This window comes from Alosa alosa, chromosome 22 (assembly GCF_017589495.1).
Source record: "Alosa alosa isolate M-15738 ecotype Scorff River chromosome 22, AALO_Geno_1.1, whole genome shotgun sequence".
NCBI classification, from domain to species: domain Eukaryota; kingdom Metazoa; phylum Chordata; class Actinopteri; order Clupeiformes; family Clupeidae; genus Alosa; species Alosa alosa.
The window spans coordinates 14744586-14770168 of NC_063210.1; the positions used below are offsets into that span (position 1 = coordinate 14744586).

The following is a 25583-nucleotide window of genomic DNA, read 5'->3' on the forward strand; positions in this document are numbered from 1 at the left end:
AACTTCTGTATATAAAAGCATACTGTTTCATATGGAGAGACTCTATGAAGACTCTCTCTCTCACACATACACACACTCACACAGACACAAACACACTCACACACTGGCATAGTCCCATCAGGATGAAGGTGTGCGGGGGCGAGGGCAGCTTATCAAACGCTGCATCCTCTGCACCCCTCTGGCCTCCCACTGACCCTGTTCACTTCCCACCGCACGGCCACCGCCGCACCGCATCAAAACATGCCTTTTTCCCTTCGCCTTTAAAAAAAACATGGCTCTTCCCTTGTGTAAACATGTAAACACGCACACACCAACGCAGGTCAATTAGCTATGGGCTACTGTATGGTTTAACCTCCGACACTAAAAGTCATAGATACATGCACACACACGCACACACACACACACACAGACAGACATAAACCATAAAAACACACACACACACACACACACAGTGTCTATCTCTGCATGAATCTCTCTCTCTTTCCATCTCCATCTCCCTCTCCTTCTTTCTGATTGGAGGAGGAAGGAAGACGTTTGAGGCATTTCTCTCCCGAAATAGCCACTGGAGTTAGCAAAATAGAGTTCAGAAGAGGGGGATGTGCGTCAAAACAACCGGCTTGTCAGTCCAGGTGGCCCTGGCCCAGATGAGGACACTGACCACTGATATCACACACACACACACACGACCAAGAAGTGGTGTATAGAGTGTAGTTTGTTGGTTTGGTTGGCAGGGTAACAGGTGGTAAACAAATACTAGGGTCAATGATAAAATGTCAGTGGTGAGTCGCTTTTATGTATGTCAACAAACCACATGTACTCCCAGTCCCAATGATACTGGGTCATGTTTGGTAACTCAGTCAATTCAGACTGAGTGGCATAATTTTTAAAGCAGAGGACTGGTAGCTCTCCATATAAGGCGTATATGCAAAAATATGTTAGGTGCACATGAAATGGAGCAATTCAGGCCTCACTCTGCTTGGAGTGTCAGGATTGTGCCTGTTCACGGAATGACACTGAAAGGCATAATTTGAGCATGTGTAACAGTATGTATGGTATAGGTATTTACCAAGACATGAACAGGGACATAGCATTATGTTCTGCTTTTGCATGAGGCTCTAGAGGATGTCATTGATTCCTGTATCATTTTCAACGGAATGTGCACGTGCTGCATAGAAGAGAAGCAGACACAATAAGAGCAACAGATGATCAAATCATAAATTAAAAGTTAAGTCTCAAATGAGCCATCCACTTAGGAGTGTTGCTTCATGCTCAAAATGAAAGCCTGATGATTATGCCGGAGCCACGTTTTATTGGACTCCAGGGCCACATTTAAAATGACAATATACACATATGAAGTTCCCGTCACCTCACCTCAACCAGATGACACCTCAAAAATAGTTCCTGGGACCCATTTTGAATCAATATGTGCCTTCTGGTAAATCATAATGAGGGTTTCTTCGAATTTCTTAAATTCACACACAGAAGTAAGTGCTAAACTATGTTACACAAACACAAACAAAAACGCTACACACACACACACACACACACACACACGTACAGCCTTAGCTCCTTTCTGAGTAATATCGTCCCATAAAATGTAGTATACTTCCTGTCACTCATCATCAAAGTTTTGAACAATAGCAGGCGATGAGGAGGGACTTTTGGAGCCCCTCTCCCCTCTTCCCCATTCAGCACTCCACATCCTCATTGGCTGCCTGGGTTCAAAGAGTTCACACTCTTCATCACCCGTCCCCTTCCCCCAAAAACTCATCCATTCCACATACTGTAGCTACGTGACGGAGCGAGGCTTCTCCGCAAAGACCCGAAAAATCCCTAAAACCAACGCACGCCCTGGCCCCAACCCTACCGCGCTCACGGAACATCGGGCCTCTGACCAAACATTGGACGGGAGCCACAACGTCCGAGCGTCATCCCACCAATCAAAAGCCCTGCCTGCCTCTTCTGCTTAGCATAGAGGCCCAGCTGCCTGCCTCACTTTTCCCAGGTCTGTGAAGGCAAAAAAAAACAAGTGAGAAGGGCCCCAGAGTGGACTAGTGGTGAGATTGTGTAAAATACCTCCTTTATTGTTGGGGTTTGTTCTGTTGGCACAGTTGATAATGTGCTAGCATTAGCGAGATTTAGCTTGGTGTGTGTGCGCATGCGTATAAGGGTGTACTCTCGTGGGAATGCAGCCTTTGTTCTTTAGTGGAGGCTCCAGAAGTGTGTGTGTGTGTGTGTGTGTGTGAGTGAGTGAGTGAGAGAGAGAGAGAGAGAAATATGCCAGTACACTTAATTGTGATAGAAAAAAAGCATGATGGACAAACTGAAAGGTAAAACAGATTTTCATTTAGATTTTCATTTAGCTTATCTTGAAATAATAGTTCATCTAACTTAGTTTCATCATCCGTTTCTTTTTAAGTATATTCTTGGCCATCTTTATCTTTATTGAGATAGGACAGTGAAGAGAGTGACAGTAAGTGAGTGGGAAAGAGAGAGTATAGGGTGGGCTTGGGAAATGACCCGAGTCGGACTTGAATCCAGTGGGCACTTGGACCCAAATGTATACGGACACTGCCGTCAGAAGTGCCACAGTGCCACAACTGAACAGATTGCCTCCTACTGTGGGATATGAATGTCACTCATGGACATATTCAGAGATGTAAAGTAACTAAGTAGAAATACTTAAGTACAGTACTTAGGTATGAATGCACAGTATCTGTACTTTATTTGAGTTTTTATTTTTCTTCCTACTTTTACTTTACATTTTTAAAATTAAATGTATACTTTTATTCCACTATATTTTCATTAGCAGCATTAAGTAGAAAGTAGGCTAAAAATAATGTGCAAATGAAAACAAAAGCCACAGTTTCCATTCAGCATGTTAGATATCTGCAACTCCAGGATTGTCTGACCTGATGTCACCATAGGACACAGCAATGAATGAAGGCATAGTGACAGAGTTAAGGCCTAGCTAATATAGCTAAGACTTAGTACACCAAGGCCTACATAGGCTGTTGTAAGGAACTGAATGAAATACACATTTTGTATGATAAATGCCTTTCTAAACATGTCAGATAAACTTCATTATAGGCCTATAAAAGGAAGCAGCAGACAAATGGATGGCAGCCATAGCTTTGTTCAGGCTTCGAAGACATTATGTATAAAGTGTTGACACCAAGTTTTAAGGTGCTGCATACTTATAGCCTATCCAAAGTTCTGACTGCTTTCTTTTTCATTAAAGGGACACCAGGCAACGTTTTTGTGTTAATTAATCATCTTCGTAAGTCGGTATATGGTTAAATGACTCATTACGGGGCGAATGAAGGCTCTCTCGCCCGCCCCTACTGCCTGTAGGAAGAATATCCCACTTGCAAGTTCGGTGTATCCTACCCGCCCGACCCGAAGCTGGATCAGTTTACAGCACAGAGGCAGGCTAACTAAACGCTAGAGATTGTTGCAAACGTGTGTATAATGGCAGAGCCGGGCGAAGAAGCAGCTTAAAACCCTTGACGGAAGACTTAAAAGAAAAGGAAAAGAGCTTCAGACCGAGCGAGGGGGAGTTTCATAGAGAAAAAGCATCAGGCTTGCCTGGTGTCCCTTTAAAAGCATGGGAGGGGCTTGTCACTCCACCTGGCCTCGAAAGCTTTTACTAGTACTTTGTACTTCTACTTTTAGTACTTAAGTATGTTTTACAATGGGCTACTTGGCATACTTAAGTACTGTAAATAATAGATACTTTAAGGCTTATACTTAAATGGTATGCTTATAGATTACTTTTACTTTCATCAAGTAATTTTCTGATAAAATATGTACTTCTACTCATATGTGGGTTTCGGATACTTTATACAACTCTTTATAAGTTACAAGCCAACACACTAGGCCAGGGGATCTCAAAGTGTGGGGCGGCCCCACTAGTGGGGAATCCAGACATGACAGGTGGGGCGCAACGAAAAGGAGGAAATTAGTATTTTGTGCACATATCTTTATAACACCTTTCTTTTTTGACAAGGAATATCATACATTCAAGACAAAATAGCCACACACAAACACAGGTGTGATAAACAGGCCTAAATATAATATAAATTAAAACATCAGATCTAGGGGATCTACCGAGACAGGAAATGTAACATGCAACCAAAATACGAAAATAATATTTTAACGTTTGCTGGGATGATGAGGTCAGGTGGGGCTTGACATTTCGACAACCCCAAAGTGGGGAATAACGGAAAAAGTTTGAGAACCATTGCACTAGGCCAACAGGCGTCCTGAGAGACTGCCCCATATTACTATGACCGAGTTCTCTAACTGCCATTCCAGTGGTTCTCAAACAGTGTGAGGCGGGCCCCACTAGTGGGCAACAGAGACATGACAGGTGGGGCGCGATGAACAGGAGGAAATTTGTTTTTTGTTTTTTTGTAATGTGCCTATCGTTAATAATGTCTTTCTTTTTTGACAAGGAAGATCATAGATACATTCAAAACAAAATGGCCACACACAAACATAGGAGTCATAAACAGGCTGACATATGAATTAAAATAACATCTGATCCAGTGGACTGAAACGGGAAATGTAATGTGGAAACACAATGAAAAAAAAATATATTTTAACATTACCATTTTGCTGGGGTGATGGGGTCAAATGGGGCTTGAAAATTCACCACCTCCAATGTGGGGAGTGATCAAAAACGTTCGAGAACCACTGTGCCATACCAAGATCTGGATTTAAGGCTAGGTGGAGTGACATCTCTTGCTGCTTGCTCAAGCTACACCCTGCTTGTATTCACTCACTAGAGTATCAGGATCAATCTGCTCATACAGTATACACAGGTCATTCATTACACCAGTGGTTCTCAAACTTTTCACAATAAGTACCTCAGAAAACAATTGCCTCTCAAAGTGCCACCATTATGACTGCTATTAAAATATAGTAACATAGGCCAATTACATATTTTACATTGTACATACTGTTTTGCGTATAGTTTAAGTTGAATTTCAGTGATTGCATGGTTAAAGATTTTTAATATATTTTGATATCATTTGAACTGATTATTTTGTCTTTATGAAAAACACATCTCAGAGATTCCCGGAGTACCAAAAGAGTACCACAGTTTGAGAACCACTCCATTAAGCCAAGCTAATATTAACACCTTACAATGGGAAACCTATTATTATCTTTGACCAAGTCAGAACGTTGATGAGAAAAGACCTTTTTATAAGACAGTAGTTTTTCATTAGCCCAAACAGTAATACTGGTGCATCCGACAGGTCTGATTAACTTCCAGTGCGGATGCCACCAGCAGAGCACTCATAGGAAGAGGAAGATCACTTCAGACATTTCCTCTGATTCTTCCAGTCTGGACAGTGGGTTTTACGCAAAACCTCTGACCCAAACCCCATACTATTTTGTTGCTGTTTTGTTGTTTGTTGTCTTATTCCAGTAACAGATTACCTGTTCCAACAATACAGTTCAGATCAGGAAGTATAGACTGGAAGGGAAAGCCCATGAATGAAGAGGTTTGCATGAATATTAACATTGTGCATTCAGAGTTGTCTCACATGACACACACACGCACACACACTTTATGCAGACCTCTTCATTCATGGTCCCCCCCCCATTCAGACTCCACTTCCTGAACTGAAGTACATATATAGATATAATATTACTCACACACACACAGACTCACACCCGCACACGTACACACACACAGATGAAATCACATCATCCAGCCCACTCCATAGCAGTCACCTCCTTTGGCAGATGTGAAAGAGCGCACGTCTGTGCAGGAGAGAGTGTGATGGAGAAGCTGAAGCAGAGCAAAGTGAAACACTGTGAGAGACACAAAGGAATCAGGCAGAATAAATCTGCCATGATGCAGAGAAGGCTTTTGCAGCCCATCTATATAGTAATCCATATAAATGTGCGCGCACACCAACATATACATTACATACATTACAAGGGCCATTCTCCACAGAGCAACTTGGTATTAAGTGCCTTTTCTCGGAATTGAACCCACATTTCTATTGTATGCTAGCCCAACTCCTTAACTACGCCACTACGCTTTCGCCACACACACACACACAGACGCACACTCTTTCTCTCTCTCTCTCTTTTTTCTCTCTCACACAATTAATCATACCAAATCTAAACACCTGAACTTGTCATGCGTCCATGTCTGACATCACAGTCTCTGTTGCTTTGTCACTGAAAAAAGTGTGGAGAGATAACAGGCAACGAATCTAACCCAATGTAAATAGTAATATTAAGAGATTAAGAGAAATGACATGCACATCAGTATTTTGTGGGGTCTGGACCTCTGGCTATTTCAAAACAGTTTACATAAGTTTGTTCTTCAGGGAAGATAGGGGTTGAAAGCACAGATCATGTCCGAAATGTTCTGTTCTGTATGATGACTGCGAAATGTCAGGAACCCCTCGTACTTTTTTGGAGTGGGCACCTCAGAGGGATACCTGGCCGAGGAAAGGCCCATGCACGCCGGCCGGCTGTAGCCAAAGCTGCACGTGGTCTTCAGATGTGCAGGCCAGCTATTTCGACGATTCATCACACCGACTCAAGGGGTCGAACCAGTGATGGGGACACAGAACAAACCTTTCTGGTGAGGGTGGCGTGAATAATATCTAGTCACCAGACCCACAGTTCCTTGCCAGATTCCCAGCCTTTTTCCAGGAAGACCGTGATAGTTGACGATAGTTGGATTAAGCAGGACAAGAAAGAAGACGGAGGGAGAGAAAGTGATGGAGGGAGCAATTAAGGATGAGTGAAGGAATACATTAGGCCATGTAATGCTTATCGCGCCAATAAAAAGAATTTTTGCTCTTCGGTTTCCGCCACATAAATTCCAGCCGTACAGTTCAATACTCATTTCTGTGCGAGCTGGACAATGTCAATGACAGTCCATGAATGGAGTTATTTATGGCGTAAATAGACGCAGTTTGTTTTAATTGGAGATATCCTGATACCCATATTTCAACAACATCATTAACAGTAATCATATGATGCATCATACCCTAGATATGGTGGGACTTCCCCTCCCCCTTTAAGAGACACTTTGTCGCCACAAGTCCACTTATATTTAAAGATAATTATGGAGAAAATCAAAGTCCTCACGGATAGTTATCCTTGCTGACTCACCCATGCCAGGCCGAAGATGCCAGCATAGCAGACAGAATACTGTTGCTATGCACACACCTCTGTCAACATATCAGACAGGCACAAACAGAGATTCTCAGAAGTGTATTCCGTGCTTGTTAATTACGCCTCTTCACAGAACAGGAAAGACCCAACCAACTTGGCTTCTAATGGGGCCCAGTGTGTACTTAGGACAGGTGAGAAGTCATGCCATGTTATACAGGAGCACTCAAGGGCAAGCCATTTATCATGAGGATTCTTCAGGTTTTAGTTTATTAGTTATCATGGTAATAATTATGAAAAGTCTTCAGGTAATACTGTAGTTCATTAGTTATCATTAAATTATTACCATGATAACTATAACTATCATGAGGAGCAGGTAAAACTGTAGTTCATTAGTTATCATGATAGTTACAGTTATCATGATAATAATTATCATTTAGTTTGGAACAATCTTAATAACACTGTAAGCCATTGGTGGTGGTTAAAGTGAGCTTCCACCTCCTCACTGTAAAATTGGGATAAATGTGTTTTTGTTGTCATACTAAACGGTCATACTAAAAGCCTTATGAAAGAGCTCATCTTTCATGTTAGCGCAGGAAGTTATGAAGCTCTGAAATAAATCTGCCACTTTGTTTAAAAAGGCAAACCTTTCTTCTTTCTCCGGATGGAGAGACTCTTCAGTGGTGACCAGACTAAACAATAGCTTTTCTGAGAACGATTTCCCTGACCCATGAAAATAAGTTAACCGAACCTTACACCTACTTGTTGCTGATAGAACACCACAGTTCCCATTGAGATGGAAGCTCAAAGCAAACCTCGGTGACAAGGTGGTTTTGGGTTTTGTAGTTTTTTTTTTAATGTTCTATAAAGAGGCACAAATCAGGCTAGTGAGAGTCACAGTGAGGCTTTCAGAGAAGTGTAACCAGTGTGTGTGTGTGTCAGAACAGATACAGGGCACACACACACAAAAATAAACACAATACACACTCACACTCACCCACACACACACACACACACTCACACCTCCACTCATACAAAGTTTAAAAATAAGAAGAAAAATGTCAAGTTTTCAAAAAGGGAAAACAGCAGTTACAATAAATACAGAAACTGCAGAACACCTCAGAGAGAAAATATGTTAAAGTAATATAATAATAATAATTCTGTTGGAGATGATTTCCAGTTTGCACTATAGTTAAACGTAGAGCGAGGAGTCTCTTGCATGGCTCAGAACAAAGAATTTGGATAAAAGCAGCAGGTCTAGGTGCAACCCCCCCCCCCACACACACACACACCCTGCCCATCCCATCCCGCTAGATTTTCAAAGGCAAACATGAAAGCTCACTAAAAAAAATACACGCAAACACATACACACACAAAATGCAATGTTGGATCTCAAAAGTATACAGTGGATTCTCTCAGTTTTCCCCCCATTCTCTCTATCTCTCTCTCTCTGACACACACACACACACACACACACACACACCATAGGAGGATAAGTGAAGTCAGACGCTGAAAGCCCCTTAGGCATAGCCTGCTGCTCTTTGCCCCTTTCTGTCCAGAAACCAACCCTAGATTCTCTTCATGCATTCCATAAGTAAACCATTGAAATACTTGTAGGAGTATAACGTTACCTATACACATTTAGATCATATATAAATATATCTATGGTACTTTCAGACATCCGTCTGTATTTCTTCTCAATCTTTTTTATTTGATTTTCTTTTTTTTGTTGTTTATCTTGCTTGTTACAACTGAACTGAAAACAGCCTGATGACCAAGGTGATAGTGTGTACATCACGCAAGTAATTTGAAATGACTTGCTCAAGCACACAACACAAATATTAACGAACGAACGAACGAAACGAACACACACACACACACACACACACACACACACACACACACCTGCATCTCTCTCTAAACAGATCAACAACAGATAAACAGCGCATCAACAGATGATAAATGAGTATTCTTCTTGATAGGGTGTGCTTAGGAGGTTGGACTGGGCTGGGTTAATTCAGATAACATCAAGCTATAGTGGGAGAGTGACACCTTCCCTGCCACACACCAGAACACCCACAAACATGCTCGTTTTCGCTCCATCAAACACCAACTTACACACACACACTGTTACACACATACATGAATGAATACATTTATGCACTCACTCACTCTTTTACACACGCAAAAAAAACGGCATGTAGGCACTCATACTCACACACTCACACTCACACACACACACACACACACACACACACACACACACACACACAATCTCCAACACATGGCCTGGCCCCTCCCCGCCTCTCACTTATAAGTGTGTTTCAGTGACCCCAGCCCCCAACCCCCACCCTTCTCCCGTCTCCCATTGGCTAAGGTGGGCATCCGTCTCCTCTGACCAGTCCATAGTCCCTCCCCTTCCTCCGTCCTGAATGTTGTCAAGCTTTGGGATCGGCGCCGTCATTACTTCTCTGTCGACTGGACCGTTGGGGGCAGTACCACCTGCATCGTGCAATTGTAGGTAGGGCGAGAGGGGAGGGGCGGGCAGGCAGGCAGCAGGAGCATTGGAGCGGCATTGAAGGGGGGTGGGGGTTGGGGGAGGGAGTAGGAGGCGGTGGGGTGAGGGGGGCACTTGAGTCAGGCCGGATCAGATGGGGGTCGACCCTCTCAGTCGCCGAGGATGACCTTGACAAAGCTGGCCACATCAGTCTCTTTGGATTCGTGCGAGGTGAAAAAGGGATGTTGCTGTGAGAGCATGAGAAATATGAATTACACAAAACACACACTGACACTGAGCATCTGACACACTGAAAGCAACTTTTGTTGAAAAGACACAGAAAAGCAGGATAATCGTTCAAATGAGTCATACTGAGTACAAAGTTGACAGTGACAGTTAACATAATGCTCTGTACACCCTTTATCAAATATCTCTTAGTCATGAATTAATTTACATCATCAAGTGTTATTTTATCCTTAGTATTTTTAGTATAACTAATATCAAATGTTGACTATAGATGCATGTACTAATGTACATATTAATATGTCAGACTTTATTGAGACAACTGTTGGGTTATGTCTGCCATCTAGTGGCCAATGTGTAGAGGTGCAGTATAGTGGGCTGAGATGCCTACTTTAATATATATAACTGAGCATGGACACGCGCACGCACGCGCACACGCACACACACACAAATTATGCTTGTTTGCACTTACCATGAGTTCTGTGTAGTTTGGCCGCTCTTTGGAATTCTTCTTCAAGCTGAGTGAATGAGAGACATGGAGAGGAAACAACATAAGCCATCACTAAACAGCAGCAGACACTGATGGTCCTATCTGGCCAATCAGACACTGATGGTCCTATCTGGCCAATCACTAAACAGCAGCAGACACGGATGGCACTATCTGGCCAATCACTAAACAGCAGCAGACACGGATGGCACTATCTGGCCAATCACTAAACAGCAGCAGACACGGATGGCACTATCTGGCCAATCACTAAACAGCAGCAGACACGGATGGCCCTATCTGGCCAACAGGAAAGGCAGTCATCTCTTTGTCAACGTTTTTTTTTAGCTATTCCCAAAAAGATCGTAATTCCGGCAAAAAAACAAAACTCCACTCCTGATGATTCAACGTGAGGAAAAGACATCATGTCCTTCCTTCCCCATAGTGTGTGTGTGTGTGTGTGTGTGTGTGTGTGTGTGTGTGTGTGTGTGTGTGTGTGTGTGTGTGTGTGTGCAGGGAAGTAATATCATACTTTTTAAAACATTTACAATGAACAGTTTGTAGCATTTGAAAGTTATCATTCATAATTCAAAATCACACATGTCAAACACGTCCTTATTTCTCTGTGATGGATCATATGAGATTTAGTATTGTCATCATTAAGTATAAACCAGCACGTATCCAGACAGATGGATGAGGCTGCATGGACACCCTGCAGACGTCACCGATGAATCACGACTCATGGAAGCAGACAATTAATGAAAACATCTTGGCTGTACGTTTCCAAGGTCTGCTCCATGGCCAGACAATAGGGTCAAGCAACCTACTTGGCAAAATCCTGCAGAGATGAGCCATGCACACACACGCGTGTGGTGTGTGTGTGTGTGTGTGTGTGTGTGTGTGTGGTGGGGGGTGATATCACTCTACAGGGTGATGCTACAGTGACTAAGAGCTCTGACTCACAACCGTTTACCAACGTGACAAGGTCCACCTGCCGCCAGAACGCATACAATCTCACACCAGCCGACAGTGATCTTGCCAATCGGCAAACTCATCAACCTTTCCTCAGAGCCCACACTCAGTTATCTTGCTAACCCTAAGGAGACATAACTGTAGCAGAAAACTTGTGATTTGGCTTGGAGCAATGCGGTTTCACAGAGAAAGTCACGTTTTGGTCACACAACGAATAACAATAACGCAATCATTGGATGATTGCGGAATGGGAATTTGAACGTAGGGGGAGCTTACTGTAAATTGAGCACTGAAGTGTTCTTAAAAAGTGAATTACTGAAAGCACGTGAAAAGAGACCAGCTGATTCGTGCGCCCAAGAGGTTGCCGAAGAAACCAATCAGTGAGAACAAATAGCACTGCTAGAGGGCTTATTCTAAATGATTAACTGGTCCGCAAGTGCCCAGAGATTGTGAATATTAGCAGTAAAAGTTTGAGGGAAGTTTCAGGAGAAAACACACACTCTCAAAGTACTTAAATCCATCCATCTACAGTGCTCGTTGTATTACAGATAGCATGCCCATACTCAGAGCCGGCGCTGGGGGGTGGGGGGGTGACCCCTCTAGTATGTCCACCACATAGGCTATTACATTTCTATTTTATTGCTATTTCACGAATATATGGTCTTCTTTCATTAGTCTCGCGCGCTCACGCTCACACACACACACACACACACACACACAAACGGAGATGCCCTTCTGTAGCCTCGGCTACTTGAATCAGAATTGTTGCAGCGCAAAATGACAGTTAAGCTTGGTGTTCACTAAAGGTTAGCATTATCAACACCACAAATTAAAGTTTAATAGGCTACTCATGCATGCAAATTAACTAGTTTGTTCTGATCAAAGTCAATCGTAGAGATAAAAATTCGCTAGGTAAAATTATCAGCAGTTAGCAACATGCATAAGAGCCTTAGGTGGAGTTAGAAAACAGCTGGGTCTCTACTCGCGAGCACTAGGCCTACTCGCGGTTAACATTAGGCTATTAATTCATCAACCGTGACAAACTGTGATCAAATCTGCCCATACTGACGTTTGAAAGACAACTTTAATCAAGTAGAATAGTTATAGAATATAGAATAGAGTAGAATAGAGTATAATTATATGAAATGGGGGATAACTAACTACAATCTGCGGTGTAAGAATTACAAAAGCTTTTTCTTGCCTCACAGTGACTATTCAGAACCTAGTGAACTTGTGTTGAAAGATGCTTGATCTACTTTAGATCATATCAATATTGTTCACAGTTGGGCAAGCAGCACAAGAGACTCCTGTACAAGCTGTTGCGTGATCATCTTTAGTCATCTCAAGTCATTTCATTAGGATTTTTTATTGCCACATACAGCCTGCTTATGACACACACGTGAACACGAAAAACAAAACGCAAGTCCTGATGATCCTCTGTGTGTGTGTGTGTGTGTGTGTGTGTGTGTGTGTGTGTGTGTGTGTGTGTGTGTGTGTAATGGAGTTGAACTGAGCTAGCATGCTAGTTGCTTGTGTAAATCCTCACACCCCTAACCTTAAGAATGCATCTAACCGCTGAGTTGGGAGCCTGGGCTTTTAGCTCAGTGGTTAGAGCGTTCGACTCCCATGCCGGTGTGTGAGGAGGTGGCGGGTTCGAGGGCCCTGAGTGGCGGACGAATTACGACCTCTGTTACATATGTATGTGTGTCAGTCAAAGAAGAGTTTGTTTGTTTGTTTGTTTAATTTAAGGCCATTTCCGCAACTAAGGCTATTTAATGGCCAGAGCACTGTGTGTTACAGAAACTTAAATATGTTTTTTAAAATCTATGCTAATAAGATATTCTAAAACCTTCAAAAGGTGGGACCTTACTAAAAACATCAGCTATAGAATTTTGATGATAAAATTGTTGTCTTTTGGTTCTCAAGGCAGGGCAACAGATCAAAATATGTCTCACTGACAGAGGCATTTTGCAAAATTCAGTCAAAGAAGAGAGAGAGGGAGTGAGAAGAGAAGAAGAGAGAGAGAGGGAGTGAGAAGAGAAGAAGAGAGAGAGGGAGTGAGAAGAGAAGAAAAAGAAGAGAAGAAGAGAGAGAGGGAGTGAGAAGAGAAGAAAAAGAAGAGAAGAAGAAGAGGAATGGAGGTGGCGTGAGACAACAGGAGAACAGGAGAACACCCACCACAGGGAGGAGAAGTCCACGAACTCGGGGGAGAACTTGTCTGGGGGCAACTGGGGGGACGGCTCCTCCACCACCTGCTTCAGCTGCTGGAAGGGCGTGCCCCACGAGTCGTACGGGAAACGAAGGATCGCCAGCTCAATCTGACCCACCGACCGACAGACAGACAGACAGACAGACAGACAGACAGACAGACAGAAGACAGACAGACAGACAGACACACACACACACACAAAAAGAGTCAGTTTAATATATTTTCCATGCATAAAGATGTTTTACAGTAAACAACAGAAACAGTAAAAGGCTAACCAACCACATCTACAACCAGCACGCTGTCAAAAAATAAAACCTTGAGTGACTGTGGGACAATTCTGCGCAGGGCCACTAGAGTTCACCAATGCAGCCATATGAGAAGCTTTGGGAGATATTCTCCTTCTACACCAAAGATTTCATACAATATATCCAAGTTCATCATACACAATTCAAATACCAATAATCAGATTTACCACATGATAAACAAAGTGGATACTGTTTTACATTAACAGATTAAATTCATATCTTCCCTTTTACTGTATATCCTGCATAAATTCCCCTAAGATGCAAGATATAAAAAGATATAACAGGCCTGCCAAGCTTAGATCTAAGTTTAGGTAAGACCTAAAAATGGTATGATTCATGTGGGGAAAAAAAAAAAATAAAAAAAAAAATAAGTGGATCAACATGTCTGCTGTTAGAAATGCTTCAAAACTCTTTTAGGTTCGCTGGGGGACATTTTGACCATGAGAACTGAGGAATTCTGTGTGAATAGAACAACATTCTCTCTCATCTCAGAGAAGGGAGAGGACTGCACACACACACAGAGAAAGAGTAGCACTTAACACTTATGTAACCTGGGAATAGTTTGGTAACTGCAAGCACTGAATGTGCCACCACCACACAAAGAATCATTTTAAGGCTGAGGTCAAACTTTCAACTTGGCTGCCGTCATAATGGGAAAATGGGGGAAACATAACTAGTCGCGAGACATCATAAACAGCTCATAAATAAAACAGACTGAAAGGGGTCAACATGTCCCATTGATATACTTGGTTCCTTAGAGATTATGAATATCTCACTTTCTTTGAATCACACACACACACACAAATAAGATGATTAACCCACCATAGTGATTCCTAAACTCCAGATGTCAGACTTGACGTTGTAGCCTTTTTGATTGGTCTCCGGGTTGATTCTCTCAGGCTGTGAGGATAGCAAAGGTGACAGGATTCACACGAGTGCTTCACACATTGCTAGTTCATTATGCAAATATACACACCCATACACAAATGCAATGAATCCATAGACACATGTACAGACGAACACACCCATTCACACATACACAGAACAGGCCTGTCACAATAATTATGTTAACAATTTTTTTAGTACGGTCTATGTCAATACTGCCGGACTGTTGTGTTTACATTCGGCTTAAACTATTATTTTGTGTAGGTCTCAATAGTTTTCTCTACCACTTCATAACTGGCTTACTTCTTTATCTAAATAGCTATTGCTACCTTGTTTAAAATACTGTTGCTGGTAATCTAATTAGCTGCAATTCACTGATGGAGCTTTTATCAGGTGTCCCATAATTTTAATCCCAGGAGACAAAAACACTCAAATTAATATGTGCATGTATACTGCTAAAGTGCCTACTAAAAGAATAATTTGTGTAAATATATTATGCCTTCTCTTGAACTTCTTGAACTTGAACTTCTTGAACCTTTCTCTTCTCTTGAGTAGTAGTTGATATCTTTCCATAAATAGTCCATGTTAACACTCTGACAACGAAACACAGTAATACAACTAACTTTAGTTTTCCGAAACATTACCATCACATCCTAAACTGGGTACAAAAACCTGCAGCTGCAGATGGAAAGAGGCCTTGTACTTGCATTACTGTGTGGTTACAGTGACATTAGTCTATATCAATCCCATAAAATGGTCTAAAATGAGAACGTTTCTTATCACAATATTTTCTGGGACAATATTTGATCCAACAAAAATAGTCATTGTGACAGGCCTAACACAGACAGACATAGACAGACACAGACACAGACACAGACACACACACACACACACGTAGTATTTTTCTCCTCATTTACTTCTTTAAGTTCTTCAAGTAAATGGACATTGTGTAAATACACAATTGTGCGTTCTCTGCATGACACACATCCTTTGGCCTGGACTTAATGAATGTGCTTTCTTGTAAAGCCTAAAGTTCAACATTCAAATGTGTTTGTGTGTGTATGTGTGTGAGAATGTGTGGCTTAGTGTGCGTGCGTGTGTGTGTGTGTGTGTGTGTGTGTGTGTGTGTGTGTGAGAATGGCTCACTGTGTGCAGCTCATAAAAGCCAGTCTGTTCCCGATTACAGACAAATAGAGAGGGGCACAGCATATTTCCCATGCCACGACCATTCAAACTGGAAGCTCCATTCAGTAATCCGTTTCAGTCAACGTAAGAATAACATTACCCAAATCCACAGCGGTATGCTATGCCGAGCTGAATCCAGATTAAACTCCAGTTGCTAGTTTTACATTAGAATTGAAGGAAGCGGTGCGTTTTATCATCCAAAGGGACTTAGGGGTCATTAGATAAATGCTCTTTGACCATTGTTATATTTTGTGAGCACACAAGGGTTTGTTAGGGTTTGAGTGACGTAACTGTTGTCATTCAGGGTGTACGCGTGGCTATGTGGGGACATCTGAATACACTCCCATTGTTTCTGACCGCATGAAAAAGTATGCACTGCCACTAAACTACAAGGGGCAGACTGTGCATGGATGGACTCAAAGTGGACTACAAAATGCAAAAAGAACAATTGCACCAGACGTGGAAGTGAGTGAGCCTTTTAGATACTTTTTGAAGATACCAAGACTGTCACTATAATGATGAGCATTAGATAAATACTTCCACCAACAAAGAATCACAGAAGAACGTACAGGGGACGTACAAGAACTATAAGAATCTTATAGTACTTATGTGTAATGTGTGATGACCTTTAGTGGGTATTGCATGTGTATTCGTGACTACCCTCATGTTTTCCTATAGCGATGTCTGTCCTCTGTCCAACTAGAGAGCTCTTTAAAGCTAAACTTGAGAATTACTCTCACTACAGTTCTGAGGCTAAAGCCCTCCTTGCACTGAAAGACTTTGCAAAGATTTGGAAAGAAAATTGAGAGACTACAGTCTCAGACCCTCTCACATGAAAAGACAAGTCATCGAGTTTTTAAGTCACAGACTAGTCAAAAGACTATGATTTTGCAACGACTAGGGATCTTGCAGGGTCACTGATTACAAGACTGCAACTACATTCCTTTAAATTATTTCCCATCGTGCACTAGATATCAACAGGAACTCAAATGACGGCCTATTCATATCAAAGTCATATTTCTGTGTTTCTGCAGCATTGTTTAATGTGTGACATCCCTAACCGATATAGAGTTGTTCAGTCACATGGAATAGCCGACTAATAATAAGAAACAAAATAACAAATTCATTTCATCAGGTCCCTTGCCACAGGTGTATAAAATCAAGCACCTAGAATATGAATGCAGACCAGTGTTTCCCCTAGAATGTTTTGTGAACAAAGTTGTAATCAAGCCACGGTTGGGTGGTCTGGGGGCATGCACTCCCAGGAATATTTGAATATTTTAACGTTTAAATGCATCAATCTGGTGCACTTTGCAAAGAAATTCAGAGGTTAGACTTGCTTATTTTTTATCTACATGTATGGATGAAAATATTTCTGCTGTAGCTTAAACTATTTTGCACTTCAGAATTTTACCCATACACACACAGGTGGAATAGTTCTGACGATACTGCAATAAGTTCACAACCACTGTAGTGTAGGCTACATTTCAGCACTCCATGAAATTATGCAGAAGTGGTCACCTGTGTTGTTCAGCTAGTTAATCTAATTGTAATGTAATGGCCATCTATAGATGCTATATCTTCCTATTTCAGGACGGTCTTATCTTCTTTGTCTGGGCTACCCATTTCTGGGAAAGAATTATGTGATATATCATGCATATTTGCATGTCTTATGTCAGACTTTACATAAGATTGCATTGCATTGCATTGATGTCAAACATCCCAGTAGATATATATATTCATATCCGTGTAAGAGGGATTGTCTGGAATCTGGCCATATAAGAACCATGATGGTGGGATACTCTGTGGTTAAGCAATTTACAAAAATGTACTGAAATAATAGTCTACTTTAGAATATGTTATAATTCCTGCCCTATCTTGGAGACCATGCAGAAATGTGTTGGAATTTCAAAACCGGATTACTCAGGAACCGCTTACTGTACAGAGACATTCTTTATATCCTCATATTCGGTAAGGTCTGCTGCTTATTGTGATACATGGTTTGCAATGTGATAAGGGAAGAATTCATCAGATATTTCACAGAGAGCAATGGGTGCATAGAGCTGTGTGCAGAATGCAAATATGATTCAATTTCATGTACGTTCAATGTTAATATTCTCGCAACCCATTTATCACAGCATTCCATTGGAAAGCTTAGATTTCACTCGTTCACCTGATATGCTTTGTGACATCTGTGTGGGGTGTGTCGGCTAGTTGAACCTGCTAGGCTGTAGCCGTAATGTTAGCGAAGCTACTACCTAGGCTACTTCAGAACGTATAGTAGGCTATGGGCTGCTGCAGGGATCGCCTGAAAGGTAACCTTTATGTAGCCTACATATCCTGAATAATGAGAGGATAAGCCAGGATTTGATGCACTGAATTTATTCATGACTTTCAGAAAACAATTTCAACAATGACGTTGGCTGTTGTGCTTTTACAATGTAGGCCTAAATGTCGTGACATTACTGATCATGTGAAAATTTTGCAGTGGCGCTAAAAATCCAGCGGTGGCGCTGCGCTTCTGCTAAATACATAGTAGGGGAAACACTTCAGACTGCATGGTGCTTGATTAATGCACCTGTGGCAAGGGACTTGATGAAACCAGAGCCCGTCTACGGACAGCCTCCCCACTCTCTATTAATCCCATTCAAACCGAATTTGGCTGCAGTTCACCAGAGTTCACCTAGATGGCGATCGCGGGCGAGTCCAAAATACATGGGGTCCTATGGAGCTACATGGCTACATTTATTGTTTTCACCTATTTAACAACTGAAACCCTCAGATTTGATTTGATTTTTCGCAAAATGGATATGGATTATCAATCAAAAGTGAAATAATCCGGGAGTCATGTCCTTTCGTTTTCTTACAGAATGGGTCGCTGTTGCCCATAACACGCTAGCATTGATGCTATGCTATGATCATGCTAATGAATGACGTCATTGACACGTTTGAAAGGCTTTTTAGAACAATTAAGTGACTTTAAAAAATATAATACTCAACCAAGTGTATTGTCTTTGCCTCCCCTTTCGAATACAATATTCAAATTACTTGAAAAAAAATTATATCCTGAGAAAAGTGGATTTTGAGGGGTACTGCTCCATAGACCTCCATTCATTCTGAGTGCCCCTAGATGCAGTACCACACCGGAAGCGTTCCCGAGAGTGAAGGTTCTCCCCTTATTAGACATTCTCTGATGAAACCCATGAATAGGCTACAGCTGTCGCCTACTTTGCCCCTTCCTGTTTGGTGTTGGAGCGAGGTCACTATTGGCCTTTACATTCTTCACGTCACTATTTGCATGAGCCACCACTAAAAGACTTGCAATAATATGTTTGATACTGTCGTAACGGCAAAACTAGAAAAAGACTGACTCCGACTGACTTAAAACCACTAAGATTGACACCTTACACTCAACAATCTAGTTGACGGAAGCACGCCACGTCTCGATTTTTGTCCGACTTTGGAAATTTAGTCGCCGACTGTGAAATCACTCCAAAATCGTACAATGTAAGGCCGGCTCAAGATGAATACCGCAAACCTTAGACTAGCAGGCTCCCCAAAAATGCTTGACACAGGGAACCACTTGGAAAGTTATTTAGACTAGCAGGCTCCCTAAAAAAGGGTAAAAATGCTTGACGCAGGGAACCACTTGGAAAGATATTTTGTGACACTATGAAGTATTTTAAAATAGAATACACAATTGCGGTCAATGCACATTTTGTTTTTGTATTACTTGCATAAAACACTGCCATGCGATTAGTGTTGCATGGTGTATCGATACTAAAAAGGGATCACGATGCCTTCACACAAAAAACGATGCGATTTCCGACGTTTTTAGAATCGATACTTTATTAAAATTAACGTTCTGTGTCTGCGTGAACTGCTGCTCTCACTGCTCCTTGCACGCATCTAGGCAAGTGGGCGTGTCAAGCAGGCAGCTCTGAGTGAGTGAGTGAGTGCGCAGCCAACGTCAACATACAGTAGTTCTTTGCCGACCGTCCTCGGCCTTGTGGATAAAACAAAAGGTGAAGTGAAATCTGCAACTATTTCGGATACATCGTGAATAGTGAATGCAAGCCATCAGGTACACAGAGGCCCGTTTGTGAAATATGTTTCAACGTCATTTAAAAGCAGTAGGCTACGCATTGAACTTGGCTAAACACCTCGCAGACATATCCCAACATTTTTGTTCAAAGAACGACAGGTTAACGAATATGCCCAGATGTAGGATAGGCTACCCGAAATGCGCTAATTAAAGCCCACAGCATATAATACCACCAAAGCGTGTTGAGTCCTAATAATAATAATAGCGGCTTATTGTTACGTGGTAGCAAATCATGTTATCAAAGAAATAGATGTAGGCTAATGTAGGAATGCACAGACTTATTGCAACAGGTAATGGTGTAGGCCTATCTGACGTGAGTGAGAGACCTGAGTGGTTGGAACGTCGTACTTGTACACTGGGCGCAAAGACGACTATCCTCACATTTTTCCCTTTGCAACTGTCAAAGAAATCCCATGAACACGGGAAGGCCTAGGGAATACTGTACATCAGATGGCCTAAAGATTAGGCCCCTCTGCATAGCATTCAGTGATTTGCATGCAGTAATTTCAACACTGACAACACTGATCTAGCCTAGTTTGGCTATTTAAAGCTACTTTATTGGCAAAACACAACACAATGTAAATTAACTATAACAAAAAATAAAGGACTTAATCACACAAAGTAGGCCTACTATTTTACTGACTATAAAAATAATAATTATGTAGGAAGTTTAGAACCCAGAATTGACCTGCACACTACAAAAGTGCACCGAATTCAACACAAATGACTCAATACACTTGGAGGAGGTATGAGTCCTTTCTTTTCCAGATATCTTAGGATTTCGCTGTAGTATCGTTTCAGCATCGAGCATCGTGATATTTATGGCAGGTATCGTATCGAAGTCATAATTTTGGTATCGTGACAACACTACATGCAATTTATTTATGACGTTTTCTATATTTGTGTAACAGACACTGGTAGGATGGACGGACAAATCTTACTGCCATGTAGGGCTTGCAGCCGGCATCCATGGTCTTGGCCACCGAGTCTACGAGGTAGCCGCTGATGCCGAAGTCACACATCTTCACCTGGCCCTGGGTGTTGATGAGCACATTGGAGGGCTTCACGTCTGGAGGAGGAAGAGGAAGAGAATGTAGGGCAGAGTGAGTCAGGCAGCAACAAAAGAAAATGGGCTGACAAGGAAGAGTTAAGGACAAGAAAAGAAGTGAAAGAGCAGAAAAGAGGAGAAATGGGAAGAAAAAAGAAAAAAAAAAAAAAAAAAAAAAAAAAAAAAAACAGCAAAGACAAGCCCTCAAAAAAATACCATAAGTCTTAATGGGGGAGAAAAAGGAAATGTAGAATGAGTTGATTTTTTTAATTAATGTTTTAATAAAAAAAGTACTTGCATTGTTACAAAAGGAAAACGAGAGACAGAAAAAGAGAGATGCAGACAGCAGAGAAAAGAAGATGGCAGCTCCCACCTCTGTGGATGACCGACAGATTGCTGTGGAGATGCTCCAATGCTTTCACAATCTACAGAGGAAGAAAAATAACACATTTAATACTCCACGTCCTGTGAAAGTGAGAAAGACAGCAAGAAAGAAAGAAAGAAAGAAAGAAAGAAAGAAAGAAAAAAGAAAAGTATAAAACTTTATAGTGAACTATAGATAGACTACCTGAGTAAGTCTCAATACATCGTACTTCTGACACACACACACACACCTCTCTAGGTGCAACCTTGTCTCTTTCTAACAAGCTCTCATCTTGCCACCTGCAAATGCAAGTGTGAAGATTGCCAGAGGGGGTTGGTCTGAGAACTTGAGTGTCAGACAAAGATACATGTTCCCTCGGAGCTAACCGTGCGTTCCTATTGTACGTTGTGACAACCCGTAACTTGTGAAATTATGTAACGTCCTTGTCGTAAGAACTCACAGCGAACTGGGGGTCCTTTGATTTGTACGGGACCGATTGTCTTCAGATGACTTTAGGGTGGGTGTGCCGTCGTGCAATTTTGTGCAACTTGTTTTTCGGTCAACTTACTACTCGTAAGAAGAGCCCTTTGGACAACTGGATCGCAGCATAACTGTTGGTTTATACCAGGTGTGCAATTGAAGGGCTCCGATTGCGGAACTTAAAATAATTTTAGAAGACTGGTCTAATATTTCTGAATGTCCGCCTCACTATCACGTCTAGTGTAGCCCGTTTCACTGATTATACAGGAGGCTAACTGTTGCAGCATACGCTCCGCAAATGGAACCTGAATAAAATCTTTAGTTACCTGCCTGGTGTGGCCGGCCTGTAACAAACTTACAATCCAATTTGCTCACTCAAGTCAAACACAGACTTGTACTCTCTTCCTAGCTCACACACACACACATTTGTTTACTGCACTATGCATTTTTGAAAATACTGCGATAAACAATATCCTTGTCATTTTAGACCATATCATGCTAACTGCATAATAATTCAAGTACAAGGCCTCTCTCCACCTGCAACTTCAGTGTTTTGTTGCCAGCTCAGAAAACTTGGTGTGAACGCTCTCTTTAAGATGAACTGAAGTTAGTTGTATTAACATAATTCATTGCTCTTGTCAGACACTGAAAACACATAGGCTATTTATGAAAACTCATTGGGCCTACACACACACACCCTACTAAAGACGCTCACATAATACACCACCACCCCTCACCACACACACACACACACACACACACACACACACACACACACACACACACACACACACACACACACACACACACAGTGGTGGCTGGTGGTTATAAAAATAACGGAGGAAGGAAGATGCGCTTGATTGGTGTTGGTGGCAAATGTGAGGTTGTGATGGTGTTGGTGGCATATGTGAACAATAGAGTATGTAGGCTGCCTACCCAGACACATTTAAAGCAGCAGTATGTACTATGTAGTATTTTAACTGGTAATGTTGTGTTATAAAAGATTCTCAAGGGTGGTCTGACCTAAGGAGCTAGGCTAGCATGCAGTAGCCAGAAAAGTTGTGGGTTCAATTCTTGGCTTCCATCATTGTGCATTTGAGCAAGGCACTTAACCCCAAATTGCTCCAGGGACAATGGACTTTATAATATAATTTAAATATATAAGTCACTTTGGATCATAGTGTCTGCTCAATTAATAAATGTAAATAAATTGTATATAATAAATGTAGGTCTGGGAAGTCAGGAAAGATATGTAGGTCTAATTATGAAATACTGTTTTCCAGATGTTCAAAATTATGGAAAGTCTGGAGGTTTTGCTCGATGTAATACATTTGCAGAAAAGTTTATTAAACTAAAAATAGACACATGTTTTATAAAACCATGTAACTATTTACCATTTAAAAAATATACCTTAAATGTGATTATTTGTAACATGATATTGTTTTATGAATTTTGGAACTGGTCTTCCTGCTGCTTTGATCCTAACCTTCGCACTGTAGTTGGATGTATAAAAGATAGACAATGTCCTCTGATTCCATTGTACTCTTTATTTCACGAGCAATAAAACAAGACCGGCCGCAGATAACGTTCTTGCAGAGCAGCTAGCTGCTCATTGGTTCACCGTTGGCGCTAAATTCCAGAGCCTCTGGCTAGACCCGCCCACTCAAACGGAGGAGCTTCCTCCCTTGCCATTGAAAACCACGAAATTCACAAGCCGCTGGGGTCTGAGGCGTTTATAATGGACTTCAATGAGGGGCTTGAGGAGGAAGCTCCTCCATATAGTAATTTTTGTGATAGGGGGTGCTGTTGGCATTTTGACATAGGGGAACATTTTTTTTGTTCATTCAAAGAGTTCAGTAATTTATCAGATTAGTAATTCACTTTATATATTTTTGATTTTTCTCTAAAATTTTAGGGAGGGTGTTCCTCCCTTTCCTCAATGAAGGAGCCTCCTCTGACACACACATCACTTCAATAAAATGACCCTCTCTCTTCGTTTCACACAGATACAGAGTTGAAATGAAAGTAGTTGATGGGCTTTGGAGTGTTTTTAGCGCATGTGGTTTCCTCTGCTGACGCATGCCGGTCTCAACCTCTCAACCCTCCCACCCCCGAGGGAGCACTTCCACTTACAGATACGGCGATCTTGCCCAAGATGTCCTCTGGTATGGTCATGTGCTTCTCGATGACCAGCTTGTAGAACTTGTCCAGGGACGTGTCCATCAGCTCCATACAGATCCACACATCACCCTGGCAACCAAACGCACGCAGGGTGGGAGGGTGGACAGAGGTAAAGAGGGGGGGTGGGAGAAGAGATGGGTGAGAAAATAGGAGAAGGTTACACCACATTCCACACACACACACACACACACACACACACACTTTGACAAACAGGAAGTGTGTTTTCTCCCCTCTGTGGCTGCGGTAGGATATCCTGTGGAATACAGGAGAATCAGAAGTATCCGGAAATCAGCCGGCTTTCTGGTTAAGCGTTTCCTTGTCTAAACCACAGCAGCCTTTGCGCCACTCACCTACATTCACCAAGTGTGAATAAAAATGCATTCACTGTGAAATGACACCAACTCTAGTCAAGACGAAACTGCAAGTATTGCACATTAGATCAATACACTTGCTTTAGAGAAAGTACAACTACATAGGCCAAGAACACTAGTTAGAAGAGAACATGCAATCATGCACAGATTATGTGCAGGTATGACTTTGCATGTTTGTTTTGGAAAATCGTACGGTAATCACATTATCTTATTTCTACCAAACATGTGCCCTTAACTTTCTCATACTTACAGACACATTGAAACAGAGGGGAGGACTGCAGCACTGCTTGATATGTGCTATTTGCTGCATGCTCTGCAAAGCTAGATCTGTGCTCATCTGTATATTGTGTTGAAACCTGTGTGTGTGTGTGTGTGTGTGTGTGTGTGTGTGTGTGTGTGTGTGTGTGTGTGTGTGTGTGTGTGTGTGTGAGGTGAGTGTGTGTGTGTGTGTGTGTGTGTGTGTGTGTGTGTGTGTGTGTGTGTGTGTGTGTGTGTGTGTGTGTGTGTATAGGTCTGCACCTCTCTGAAAAGTGCCCCATAAAAAGTGACTGTGTAGAAACAGTCCACCGTCCTCATGGAGATGTCCAGGTCCATCAGCAGACGCTTCTGCTCCTGCGTGTTCACCGTCGCCCGGATCCTCTGTGGTGTACAAGAAACGGAGGGAACCATGGATGGATTTCAGACAAACACAGCAAAGGTGTCCAATTCCGTGTGCTATAGGTAGGGGATTTCCCACAATGGCTGTTCGAGAACAAAGCCTATTTCACATTACACAGCATGACGCGAGATTCAACTACAATGCACAATAGATCTCTGAATTTCGCCTACAAACAGGACCCAAAGCTGCCATCTTCCGGATCTCCTTATATAGGCAAAAATGGCAGCTTTTGTGTCCTTTTTGTGGACGACCTTCAGAGGTCTATTAGCTTATAGCAGTCACAAATGTGCCACCTGTAGTACTCGGGATTCGTAAAGGCCCCGTAGAGCAAGAATGCCACTCAGCACATTCTGATTCCTTCTGAATTTCTTTATTCCTTTTTTTTCTTTCACCATAACATCATTTATTCCTTGGGTTATAAGAATGCAGACCTAGACCTGCGCAGAC

At 41.9% G+C, this 25583-nt stretch overlaps 1 protein-coding gene across 1 annotated transcript in view; it reads right to left on the reverse strand.

Moving 5' to 3' along the window:
• Positions 1–9643: 9643 nt before the first annotated feature.
• The window catches only part of map2k6 (mitogen-activated protein kinase kinase 6), a 28941-nt gene continuing 13001 nt past the window's right edge, over positions 9644–25583 (reverse strand). The window contains exons 5-12 of the mRNA XM_048233816.1: positions 24998–25117; positions 24060–24176; positions 21456–21507; positions 20976–21103; positions 14682–14759; positions 13524–13663; positions 10362–10407; positions 9644–9894 (exon numbers count right to left, since the gene is read on the reverse strand). Coding sequence (XP_048089773.1) covers positions 9817–9894; positions 10362–10407; positions 13524–13663; positions 14682–14759; positions 20976–21103; positions 21456–21507; positions 24060–24176; positions 24998–25117 — 759 coding nt within the window. The 3' untranslated portion in view covers positions 9644–9816. The remainder of the gene's footprint in view (positions 9895–10361; positions 10408–13523; positions 13664–14681; positions 14760–20975; positions 21104–21455; positions 21508–24059; positions 24177–24997; positions 25118–25583) is intronic.